A 13,437-nucleotide genomic window follows, 5' to 3' on the forward strand; every position below is an offset into this window, starting at 1 on the left:
GGAGGATAGCCTTAATTCATCAGCCTCCCTTCCCTCTTGGGATCTTGCTTCTGCTTCTGCAAGGTGCATCTAGAAGGGAACTCAGAATTGCATGCCACTTCTTGTTTCACCCAGTTTCTGGACCAGGGGTCTCCGTGGGCCTTATGGGACCTGGGTGGTACTAGCAGCCCTTCCCTTTCCCCCCTCACCCCAGAAAGGAGATGCTCATTCAAGATGTGCTGAGATTTGCATCTTTTTCACTGCTTTGACCCCAAGGCATCTACCATCTCTTTCCAAGAATCATTTGAGGAGTGTATAGTGGTATGGTCACTGGCTTTTGGAAGATGAATACACATAAAAGACACTTACCACACCATCAGCAGGGGAGGGATGGCCAGCAGGCCGTAGAGTCAGCTCAGTGCTAAAGCACAGGGCTCTGGGTGGGCCAGGGACTGGGGGCTGGCTTGATTGACCTTCCCTCTCAACCTTTTGGCTGAGGCAGTGGCTCGATGCCTGGGGGCTAGTGCAGTGTTGGTGGGAAAGAATGTCTTCTCTGGGGATAAGTTCATTTACCCCTCCCCCAAACGCACTGGATTTGGAACAGTGAGAAGGAAGACCTGCTCTCTTAGGCCAAGAGCCTGCCCCCTCCTTCTCTGCCTTCCCATTGTATCCAGAGGCTCTAGTTGGCAATGGCAAAGGCTCCCTTGCTCCCTCGGCATTAAAATGCAAAGAGAAGCAAGGCTGCTTGCTGGCAGGAGGCCAGAAAGGGCTGCAGGGTCACCTAGTCCCGAAGGCTTCGCTCTAGGCAGGTTGTCCTTCAGTTTCCTTTGCTTGGACTCTGTTGGATTTTGGAGGAGTCTTGGCTTTCATGTGCTAAATTCTGGGGTGTACTTTGGGAGATTTGTTTGGGGCAGGGGGCTGGGATTCAGAATGCATGGATATGACGCTCAGGGCTTGTGAACTCCTGAGAAGGCTGCAGGGCCAGGGCTGGCTCCCTTTTTGCCTTAAGCAGAGATGAAGAACCCAGATGCAGAGTGAGGAGTAAGCTGTGCCCATCCTCTTCCCTTTCAAAGGAGGAAGCAGGGTGTAAGTGTAGTCCTGTGCGGGGGCTGGGCAGCAGTACGATCCCATGCCCAGGTGACTCCAAATCAGGCCGCAGGCTGTCAGTAATGGCCATCACTGCCGATCTAGAGCCAGCTAAGAACTTCTGGTGTCAGACCTGGGTTCAAGTCCTACTAGCTCGATTACTCGTTAACTTTGTGACTTTAGTGAAGTGACTTAACATCTTTGTATCTCAGTTTTCTCATCTGCAAAATGAGACCTATTCACCTTGAACTTTTTTGTGAGGAGCAAATAAAATTGTGGCAAGCACATGGAGATGCTTGGTAAATATGGTCCCTTCCTCCTAAATCTGGAGGTCAGGCAGCCTCTACAGTGAAGGTCAGGCCACTGGCCTTGCTAGCATTATTCTAACCTCCTGAGATAACAGAGCAACATGAAGACACATGACTTGCTGCTCCATACTCCCCTCAGGGGATGAGGGCTGCTACAAGGCAGTGGGGCTTGGGCACTTGCACTGACTTTCCTTAATAGCGTTCCCAGGGGCGGAGGAACACAGGTTGAAATTGTATTTCTCCCGCTAGCACAGAAGACTCTTTCCAAACAGCAGATGGGCTAAGATTTATTTATTTACTTAACATTAACATTTAAAAAGATTTCATTTACCTCAGCAACTTGAAAGACAATTGATTGTACTATTAAAACACTTGAAATTTAGAGACAAGAAAGATCCCAGCGCCATTCTGGAGGTGGCGTGAAGATCTGTGCCGGGCCTCCAACCTAGGCTAGGCTCTGCCATGAAACTGAGATAACCTAAAGATAAGACAGCCTTGGTCTCATTCCCACTGGGACACAGCCCTAACTGCTCATGAGTAAGAGACAGCTAGATTGTACTGAGGACTGGTTCCTCATGAGTCATCAGGAAGGTCAGTTGGTTCTGTCTTCAGCAGGTAGCTTAGCACCCTTCTGGAGAGGAGAGTAGTCGTCAGGGGCTCTGGACACGAAGTTGCCAACATCCAACAAAGGTTCCCTCTGGACACGAAGTTGCCAACATCCAACAAAGTTTCCCTCTTTTTCAGTAATGTGCTGTTCCTTTTTTCAACAGCAAGAAACCTGAAATCAAGAGGAATCATGAAAAAAAACCCCTTCTGGCTGCAACCTGAAGGCATCTCCCAAGCCAGACCGAGGCAGATATGATGAGTCCAACTTCAGTGGGCCTCTTCTTCAATGGGGGAGCAGCCAGAGAAGAAGCTGGTATTGCTGGCCAGAGCTCGTTTCTTTTTCTTCCCTGGAGCTTTATTTTCTTGGGATTCTGTTGCTACATGTTTTGACTCTGGGAGGCCAAGGGAGGAGGCACCTGGAGCCGTGTTGTTTAATAGCACCTGCTCCACATCACACATGTCTTTCAGGATCTAGGAAGGACAGAGACAGCTATATGACTAGATCTGGGGTAGGGACAGAGGCTCAGCGCAGCCTAGCCACTACAGATGTTTAGCACACTCCCAATGGTATGAGGTGACCCCCCAAATAGCTCTGTTGAAAAAACCAGACTCTAGCAGATGCCCGGTTCCCAGTTCCCAGTTCCCAGCAAGCTGATTGTACCTTTACCTCCTTTTCTCCCACAGCTCTCTGTCAGTGCTAATGCTGAGACGGACGCTAATACATTTGGAAACACCTGGCTTTTAGGCCACCTACCTTGCTGTTGGGAGTGGCACAGACAGGGTTAAAGAAGCTCAATCCTGGGGTCACCTCTGTGGGATCCTCCAGTTTGAAGGAGCCTTCAGAATCCCGAGTCCGCTCAACAGTGCCCAAGCTATCCTGAGAATCAGACAGGGATATTAGAAATTCAGCTACTAGGGTTACACAATCAGTCTGCTCCCCTTCAGCCAGTGAGGTACCAGCTCTGAGGGCCTCATCAGTCAGTGTAAGCAGGTCTTAGGGTGACCCTGCTTGGGGAGGTCATAGTGCTCAAAGGCAGCCTCTGAAGGCAAAAGACTGGGTAGGAGAGTAGCACAGGACACATCATGAGGCATGGTTTAAAACAAGGCTGAGCCTTGGTCATTTCTTTGATTAATCCTCTCCCCTCCCCAATCTATAATATACTTTTTAGCATTTCTACAGAGTGTTGCCTGTATTGGTCTTCCTTTCAGAGAGGAAGCTGAGGCCAAGAGAGAGAAGTTGCTTAGGTAACAAGGCTACTCTGTGGTAGAGCTTGGATTAGAATTATAGCCTGTTGTCATGGAAACTGAACTGGATTAAGAGTCAGGAAGCCTGAGGTCTAATCTTAGCTGCCATGACCAGCTGTATAATATCACACCCAGTCACTTAAGCTTATCTCTGGGCCTTAGTTTCCTTCTCTGTAAAATGGCAGTATTGGACTAGATCAGTGGTTTTCCAACTGAAATTCTAAGAGGAAACTCGATATATAAACAAGTAAAGAGCAAGTTGCTTTGGTTGGCACGGGGTCAAACTGAGCTGGGCCACACTCCTCTGCCTGGAAGCACTTCCATGGAGCCACTATAGGACTCTAGAACCCAAATTGAGAAAAGCATGGACATAGAGAATCCTGAAGGTCCTTCTGCAATGCTACTTCTACAGTTCTTAGCCTGACCTCTAGCTTGCCACTTTAGTCCTCTAATGATTACCTACCTCAGAAGTTTTTTTAATGGACGACCCAGGGCAAAACTGCACCCATATAGATGGTTAAGAAATGCACGGTGAACTAGTCTTGCTAAAATTCCTGTGTATCACACAGAGAGCAGTAGGAATGAGCTTTTGCCGTGGGCACAGGTAGGCATAAGGCAAGTTCGGGCATCTGACCTGCTTGGTGCTGCACTTCTCAGTACACATTTTATTTCCTTGAGCCTGCTATCCCTGGGAGCAATGTAAGAACAATTACAGTTAACTTGGCTCAGAACAGTGAATATCAGAAAGACCAAGTTCCTGTGGGTCTTTTCCTAGAGCCATGGAATAGCTGGTTCCCATGGAGAAGGTCTAAGTAACTAATGTCTCAAGATGTCAGAAGGATTAACTTCCTTCCTGGAAACTGCTACCTCAGCACGTGGCCCTTACAATTCCAGCTAAGCCTCTGGACTAGTTTGATCCTGCGTGGCTGTATGCCTGTAAATGCTTGCTCTACTGTTCCTTGCTTGTGCCTTAGACACTGTACAGAAATTTTACAGCCAAGGCTAGGGGTGGGGAACTGCATATCTGGGAATCTCCTGGGAGAGGCTGTGGCTTCTGAAGGGGTTGTGTGGACAGGTTAGCAGCAAGGAAGAAGGACTGAGAAACGAAATGTCTTTTTCTGGTTGCAGAGGGAAGAAGGGTGGGAAGGGCTGTGCAGGAGACTGGCTTTCAGGAAGGAAGGCAGAAGAAAAGGACAGAAACTGCTGGGAGATCTGAAAGGATGGTGAGGGACGACAGCACCGATCCTACCTTGCCTTGCTGACGGTTCCTACACTTTGTGGGGTCACAGCTGCAGTCCACGCCACAGTCCAACTTCTGTCTCCTGCACCCGCACTGCTTGTTCCCACACCAGCCCTTGCAGGAACACTGCAAAGCAGGTTTGTAGAAAGACACATTACTGAGTCAGAAGACTAGGTTTGAAGTACCTTCCCTTCATTCTCAGGCCATTCTAGAAAAACTGGAAAGTACCATCAACTTTACTAAGCTTCTATCTCCTCAGTCCTCTCTTTAGTGAAACAATGATCACCAAGAACCCCCATAGGTTTTCTAAGAACAAGTCATGCCACACTTTTGGGATAGTATACTTGAAAGATGGATTGGATGGATACCATAATAATGCAGGGCAACTGACAAAGATCCTCATGGTGATTTTATGGCCAAAGTGAAGAACTATGAGATGAATGGGAGTAGAATTAGGCATATTTAAGGACTGAGTATAGTTGCTCAGTATCTTTAGATCTACCCAGCTGTACTTTCATCCAACTCACATTTCTACAGTTTGTTTAGTGTCAGCCTGGGCTTTGTCCTCAGCAGTTTAATCATTCAACATTTTAATAAATCACTGATGATATGAAATAAAATCATTTACATTTGTAGAGCACTTTACAGTTTCCGAGTACTTTCATATATAGAAATGCAAAATCTCATTTGAATCTCATAGCCAGTCTACAAGGTAGGCATATTTATCAGCTGTAACAACGACACAAAGCTGGAAGGATGATTAATATGTAAGATAATAGGATCACAATTCAAAAATATTTTGACTGGCTGGAATTATGGGCTGGAAGCAGACAGAATAGTTATAACAGGGATAAATGTAAGTCTGGCACTAAGTTCCCCCAAATCAGCCATATAAATGTAATGTTGGGTGGGGGAGATCTGGCTTAAAAGTAGTTTGGTGCAGGGAATTCCCTGTCGGTCCAGTGGTTAGGACTCGGAGCTTGCACTGCCGATGGCCCAAGGGCCCAGGTTCAATCCCTGGTTGGGGAACTAAGATCCCACAAGCAAGAATGGAGTCCGCCTTTCCACAGAGCTGGAACTTCTGGCTTGGGGTCTCTTCCCTCCGCCGTCACTGAACTGCCCCAGAGCCTGAGCGGAGGGCGGCCTCACTGAGGCTGCCGGCTCTGGAGGGGCCCCAGCAGCCAAAGCCGCGACAGTCCCGGGGACCACGGGCCGGATCACTCATCCTGGGGTAAGCCAGCTGCCATGTCATGAGGACACTCAAGCAGCCCTAAGGAGAGATCCATGTGGCAAGGAACTGAGGCCTCCTACCTACAGCCACATGACCGTGTGGATGACAGGCTCTTGGTGCTCCAGCCAGGCATCAGGGCTGTGCCTCTGAGGTGGGAGAGCCAAGTTCAGGACACTGCTCCACAAGAGGCCTCCCAGCTCCACGTAATACCAAACGGCGAAAATCTCCCAGAGATCTCCATCTAAACGCCAAGACCCAGCTCCACTCAACGACCAGCAAGATACAGTGCTGGACACCCTATGCCAAACAACTAGCAAGACAGGAACACAACCCCATCCATTAGCAGAGAGGCTGCCTAAAATCATAAAAAGGCCACAGACATGCCAAAACACACCACCAGATGTGGACCTGCCTACCAGAAAGACAAGATTCAGCCTCATCCACCAGAACACAAGCACTAGTTGCCTCCACCAGGAAGCCTACACAACCCACTGGACTAACCTTAGCCACTGGGGACAGACACCAAAAACAACGGGAACTACGAACATGCAGCCTGCAAAAAGGAGACCCCAAACACAGTAAGTTAAGCAAAATGAGAAGACAGGGAGACACACAGCAGATGAAGGAGCAAGGCAAAAACCCACCAGACCTAACAAATAAAGAGGAAATAGGCAGTCTACCTGAAAAAGAATTCAGAATAATGATAGTAAAGATGATCCAAAATCTTGGAAATAGAATGGAGAAAATACAAGAAACATTTAACAAGGAGTGAGAAGAACTAAAGAACAAACAAACAGTGATGAGCAACACAATAAATAAAATTAAAAATTCTCTAGAAGGGATCAATAGCAGAATAACTGAGGGAGAAGAACGGATAAGTGACCTGGAAGATAAAATAGTGGAAATAACTACTGCAGAGCAGAATAAAGAAAAAAGAATGAAAAGAATTGAGGATGGTCTCAGAGACCTTTGGGACAACATTAAATGCACCAACATTCGAATTATAGGGGTCCCAGAAGAAGAAAAGAAAAAGAAAGGGACTGAGAAAATATTTCAAGAGATTATAGTTGAAAACTTCCCTAATATGGGAAAGGAAATAGTTAATCAAGTCCAGGAAGCACAGAGAGTCCCATACAGGATAAATCCAAGGAGAAACACGCCAAGACACATATTAATCAAACTGTCAAAAATTAAATACAGGGCTTCCCTGGTGGTGCAGTGGTTAAGAATCCACCTGCCAATGCAGGGGACATGGGTTCTAGCCCTGTTCTGGGAAGATTCCACATGCCGCTGAGCAACTAAGCCTGTGCGCCACAACTACAGAACCTGCGCTCTAGAGCCCGTGAGCCACAACTACTGAGCCCACGTGCTACAACTACTGAAGCCTGCGTGCCTAGAGCCCATGCTCCACAGCAAGAGAAGCCACCACAACGAGAGGCCTGTGTACTGCAACGAAGAGTAGCTCCTGCTTGCCATAACTAGAGAAAGCCCACTCACAGCAATGAAGACCTAACGCAGCCAAAATAAATAAAAAAATAAATTAATAAACAGTACTTCTTTAAAAAAAAAAGAAAATAAAATTAATTACAAAGAAAAAATATATTAAAAAAATTAAAAGCAGCAAGGGAAAAACAACAAAAAACACAAAGGGATTCTCCATAAGGTTAACAGATGATCTTTCAGCAGAAACTCTGCAAGCCAGAAGAGACTGGCAGGACATATTTAAACTGATGAAGGAGAAAAACCTACAACCAAGATTACTCTACCCAGCAAGGAGCTCATTCAGATTTGACGGATAAATTAAAACCTTTACAGACAAGCAAAAGCTAAGAGAATTCAGCACCACCAAAACAGCTTTACAACAAATGCTAAAGGAACTTCTCTAGGCAGGAAACACAAGAGAAGGAAAAGACCTACAATAACAAACCCAAAACAATTAAGAAAATGGTAATAGGAACATACATATTGATAACTACCTTAAATGCAAATGGATTAAATGCTCCAACCAAAAGACATACACTGGCTGAATAGATACAAAAACAAGACCCATATATATGCTGTCTACAAGAGACCCACTTCCGACCTAGGGACACATACAGACTGAAAGTGAGGGGATGGAAAAAGATATTCGATGAAAATGGAAACCAAAAGAAAGCTGGAGTAGCAATTCTCCTATCAGACAAAATAGACTTTAAAATAAAGACTATTAGAAGAGACAAAGAAGGACACTACATAATGATCAAGGGATCGATCCAAGAAGAAAATATAACAATTGTAAATACTAATGCACCCAACATAGGAGCACCTCAATACATAAGGCAAATACTAACAGCCATAAAAGGGGAAATCGACAGTAACACATTCATAGTAGGGGACTTTAACACCCCACTTTCACCAATGGACAGATCATCCAAAATGAAAATAAATAAGGAAACACAAGCTTTAAATGATACATTAAACAAGATGGACTTAATTGATATTTATAGGACATTCCATCCAAAAACAACAGAATACACATTCTTCTCAAGGGCTCATGGAACATTCTCCAGGACAGATCACATCTTGGGTCACAAATCAAGCCCTGGTAAATTTAAGAAAATTGAAGTTGTATCAAGTATCTTTTCTGACCACAATGCTATGAGACTGGATATCAATTACAGGAAAACATCTGTAAAAAATACAAACACATGGAGGCTAAACAATACACTACTTAATAACCAAGAGATCACTGAAGAAATCAGAGGAAATCAAAAAATATGTAGAGGGCTTCCCTGGTGGCGCAGTGGTTGAGAATCTGTCTGCTAATGCAGGGGACACAGGTTTGAGCCCTGGTCTGGGAAGATCCCACATGCCATGGAGCAACTAGGCCCGTGAGCCACAACTACTGAGCCTGCACGTCTGGAGCCTGTGCCCCACAACAAGAGAGGCCACAATAGTGAGAGGCCTGCGCGCCGCGATGAAGAGTGGCCCCCGCTTGCCACAACTAGAGAAAGCCCTCGCACAGAAACGAAGATCCAACACAGCCAAAAATAAATAAATAAACAAAAACAAAACAACAAAAAAGATACACATAACTGAATATAATACATTCTTTTAAAAAAATACGTAGAAACAAATGACAATGAAAACACGACAACCCAAAACCTATGGGATGCAGCAAAAGCAGTTCTAAGAGGGAAGTTTATAGCAATACAATCCTACCTTAAGAAACAGGAAACATCTCGAATAAACAACCTAACTTACATATAAAGCAATTAGAGAAAGAAGAACAAAACAACCCCAAATTTAGCAGAAGGAAAGAAATTATAAAGATCAGATCAGAAATAGATGAAAAAGAAATGAAGGAAATGATAGCAAAGATTAATAAAACTAAAAGCTGGTTCTTTGAGAAGATAAACAAAACTGATAAACCATTAGCCAGACTCATCAAGAAAAAAAGGGAGAGGACTCAAATCAATAGAAATAGAAATGAAAAAGGAGAAGTAACAACTGACACTGCAGAGATAAAAAAGATCATGAGAGATTACTACAAGCAACTATACGCCAATAAAATGGACAACCTGGAAGAAATGGATAAATTCTTAGAAATGCACAACCTGCCAAGACTGAATCAGGAAGAAATAGAAAATAAGAACAGACCAATCACAAGCACTGAAATTGAAACTGTGATTAAAAATCTCCCAACAAACAAAAGCCCAGGACCTGACGGCTTCACAGGCGAATTCTATCAAACATTCAGAGAAGAGTTAACACCTATCCTTCTTAAACTCTTCCAAAATATAGCAGAGGGAGGAACACTCCCAAACTCATTCTACGAGGCCACCATCACCTTGATACCAAAACCAGACAAGGATGCCACAAAGAAAGAAAACTACAGGCCAATATCACTGATGAACATAGATGCAAAAATCCTCAACAAAATACTAGCAAACAGAATCCAACAGCACATTAAAAGGATCATACACCATGATCAAGTGGGGTTTATTCCAGGAATGCAAGGATTCTTCAATATACGCAAATCAATCAATGTGATAAACTATATTAACAAATTGAAGGAGAAAAACGATACGATCATCTCAATAGATGCAGAGAAAGCTTTCGACAAAAGTTAGCAACCATTTATGATAAAAACCCTGCAGAAAGTAGGCACAGAGGGAACTTTCCTCAACATAATAAAGGCCATATATGACAAACCCACAGCCAACATCGTCTTCAATGGTGAAAAACTGAAAGCATTTCCACTAAGATCAGGAACAAGACAAGGTTGCCCACTCTCACCACTCTTATTCAACATAGTTTTGGAAGTTTTAGCCACAGCAATCAGAGAAGAGAAGGAAATAAAAGGAATCCATATCGGAATAGAAGAAGTAAAGCTGTCACTGTTTGCAGATGACATGATACTATACATAGAGAATCCTAAAGATGCTACCAGAAAACTACTAGAGCTAATCAATGAATTTGGTAAAGTTGCAGGATACAAAATTAATGCACAGAAATCTCTGGCATTCCTATACACTAACAACAAAAAATCTGAAAGTGAAATCAAGAAAACACTCCCATTTACCATTGCAACAAAAAGAATAAAATATCTAGGAATAAACCTACTTAAGGAGACAAAAGACCTGTTTGCAGAAAATTATAAGACACTGATGAAAGAAATTAAAGATGATACAAACAGATGGAGAGATATACCATGTTCTTGGAATGGAAGAATCAACATTGTGGAAAAGACTCTACTACCCAAAGCAATCTACAGATTCAGTGCAATCACTATCAAACTACCACTGGCATTTTTCACAGAACTAGAACAAAAAATTTCACAATTTGTATGGAAACACAAAAGACCCCGAATAGCCAAAGCAATCTGGAGAACGAAAAACGGAGCTGGAGGAATCAGGCTCCCTGACTTCAGACTATACTACAAAGCTACAGTAATCAAGCCAGTATGGTACTGGCACAAAACCAGAAAGATAGATCAATGGAACAGGATAGAAAGCCCAGAGATAAACTCATGCACATATGGTCACCTTATCTTTGATAAACGAGGCAGGAATGTACAGTGGAGAAAGGACAGCCTCTTCAATAAGTGGTGCTGGGAAAACTGGACAGGTACATATAAAAGTATGAGATTAGATGACTCCCTAACACCATACACAAAAATAAGCTCAAAATGGATTAAAGACCTAAATGTAAGGCCAGAAACTATCAAACTCTTAGAGGAAAACATAGGCAGAACACTCTATGACATAAATCACAGCAAGATCCTTTTTGACCCACCTCCTAGAGAAATGGAAATAAAAACAAAAATAAACAAATGGGACCTAATGAAACTTCAGTGCTTTTGCACAGCAAAGGAAACCATAAACAAGATGAAAAGACAACCCTCAGAATGGGAGAAAATATTTGCAAATGAAGCAACTGACAAAGGATTAATCTCCAAAATTTATAAGCATCTCATACATCTCAATAACCTAAAAACAAACAACCCAATCCAAAAATGGGCAGAAGACCTAAATAGACATTTCTCCAAAGAAGATATACAGACTGCCAATAAACACATGAACGAATGCTCAACATCATTAATCATTAGAGAAATGCAAATCAAAACTACAATGAGATATCATCTCACACCAGTCAGAATGGCCATCATCAAAAAATCTAGAAACAATAAATGCTGGAGAGGGTGTGGAGAAAAGGGAACACTCTTGCAGTGCTGGTGGGAATGTGAATTAGTACAGCCACTATGGAGAACAGTATGGAGGTTCCTTAAAAAACTACAAATAGAACTACCATATGACCCAGCAATCCCACTACTGGGCATATACCCTGAGAAAACCATAATTCAAAAAGAGTCATGTACCAAAATGTTCAGTGCAGCTCTATTTACAATAGCCAGGACATGGAAGCAACCTAAGTGTCCATCATCAGATGAATGGATAAAGAAGATGTGGCACATATGTACAGTGGAATATTACTCAGCCATAAAAAGAAACGAAATTGAGCTATTTGTAATGAGGTGGATAGACCTAGAGTCTGTCATACAGAGTGAAGTCAGAAAGAGAAAGACAAAAACCGTATGCTAACACATATATATGGAATTTAAGAAAAAAATGTCATGAAGAACCTTGGGGTAAGACAGGAATAAAGACACAGACTTACTAGAGAATGGACTTGAGGATATGAGGAGGGGGAAGGGTAAGCTGAGAGAAAGCAAGAGAGAGGCATGGACATATATACACTACCAAACGTATGGTAGATAGCTAGTGGGAAGCAGCCGCATAGCACAGGGAGATCAGCTCTGGTGCTTTGTGACCGCCTGGAGGGGTGGGATAGGGAGGGTGGGAGGGAGGGAGACGCAAGAGGGAAGAGATATGGGAACATATGTATAACTGATTCACTTTGTTATAAAGCAGAAACCAACACACCATTGTAAAAGCAATTATACTGCAATAAACATGTAAAAAAAAAAAAAAGCAAGCCAGTCAGCCAGTAATTTGGAGCTCAGAAATCATAGGGAGAGAATGTTTCAGTAAACCCTGGGTCAGTCAGACTCTATTTGAAATGATATATCCTATTTTAGGGCCCCATAAATTTTTTTAGGCATATAAAAAGTGTAGACAAGAAAAAAACCCCACTCATGTCCCCAACCCTCCCTTGATGAGTAAAATACAGATAGAACTGAAGCCTCCTGTCTATGCTTTCCTGATCCCATTTGCCTTCCTCCCTCCCAGGGGCAGTCTCTTGAATTAGGTGCTTATTATCCCATGCATGTCTCTTTTTTACCACATATGAGTTTTTGTTTAAAATATGTAAGGAGTTATCTTACATACTTTTAAACTTTATATAAATGGTATCTTATCATCCGTTGATGCATGTAGCTCCTGTTCCATTCATTTTCACACTATGAGCATGCCACAATTTACCCATACTCCTCATAGTGCCATATTTCACACTTACAACAAGGCTACAGTAGTAATAGCTGACATCACCATGTGCCAGGCACTGTTACAAGCGCTTTCCATATATTAAGCCCATTTTATCAATAAGTATGTTTCCTTGTGCACACATTCAGGAGTCCACTGTGTGTATGTGCTTCACAAAGAGGGAATTAAACAAAAAGGGGGTGGGTGACCAGCATTATAGGAAGTGATGTTGTAAGAGAAATGGTGGAAGAAAGTAAGGATAGTTTGGCTTGGAACAAATATAGGTGACAGAGCTCTCAGAATGATGGATTAGAGTCAGAGGAGACCTCAGTGACCATCTAAAGCCTGATTTGATGTATGAAGCCCCACTCAAACATCCCTGGTCTTATTATCCAATGCTCTATTTATCCTGAGATAACAGTTTCTATATAACTTCTGATCTCAGGACCAAATTCTGCCATCTGGAATGATATGGAATCAATTTAACCCCACTTTCACAGCATATATGTTCAAACCCTGAGCATCGTTTTCACTCCCCAGTCCCACTCTGTCCAAATCCTCTCAAAGCTAAATATACCTAGCTCCCTCAATGATTCACCACATGACATGGTTTCCAAGAATTCTCACCACCTTGGCTATATAACAATTTCTGCAAGTTCATCTTCAATTGTGACACCCAGAAATGAGCATAACTTTCTAAATGTGGTGTGACCATTGTGAAGCAGATTGAGACAAACACCTCCCTTGTTATGAACTCCATAGTTCTGCTAATGAGTCCTAAATCACAGTAGCTTTTTTTCCCTTGTCATATCTTTGTGG

General features: G+C 43.1%; 1 protein-coding gene across 1 annotated transcript in view; it reads right to left on the minus strand.

Moving 5' to 3' along the window:
* Positions 1-1,659: 1,659 nt before the first annotated feature.
* The window catches only part of KIF4A (kinesin family member 4A), a 126,954-nt gene continuing 115,176 nt past the window's right edge, over positions 1,660-13,437 (minus strand). Inside the window, exons 29-31 of the mRNA XM_060002620.1 lie at positions 4,474-4,590; positions 2,734-2,856; positions 1,660-2,450 (exon numbers count right to left, since the gene is read on the minus strand). Coding sequence (XP_059858603.1) covers positions 2,247-2,450; positions 2,734-2,856; positions 4,474-4,590 — 444 coding nt within the window. The 3' untranslated portion in view covers positions 1,660-2,246. The remainder of the gene's footprint in view (positions 2,451-2,733; positions 2,857-4,473; positions 4,591-13,437) is intronic.

Source organism: Delphinus delphis, chromosome X (genome assembly GCF_949987515.2).
Source record: "Delphinus delphis chromosome X, mDelDel1.2, whole genome shotgun sequence".
Taxonomy (NCBI): Eukaryota; Metazoa; Chordata; class Mammalia; order Artiodactyla; family Delphinidae; genus Delphinus; species Delphinus delphis.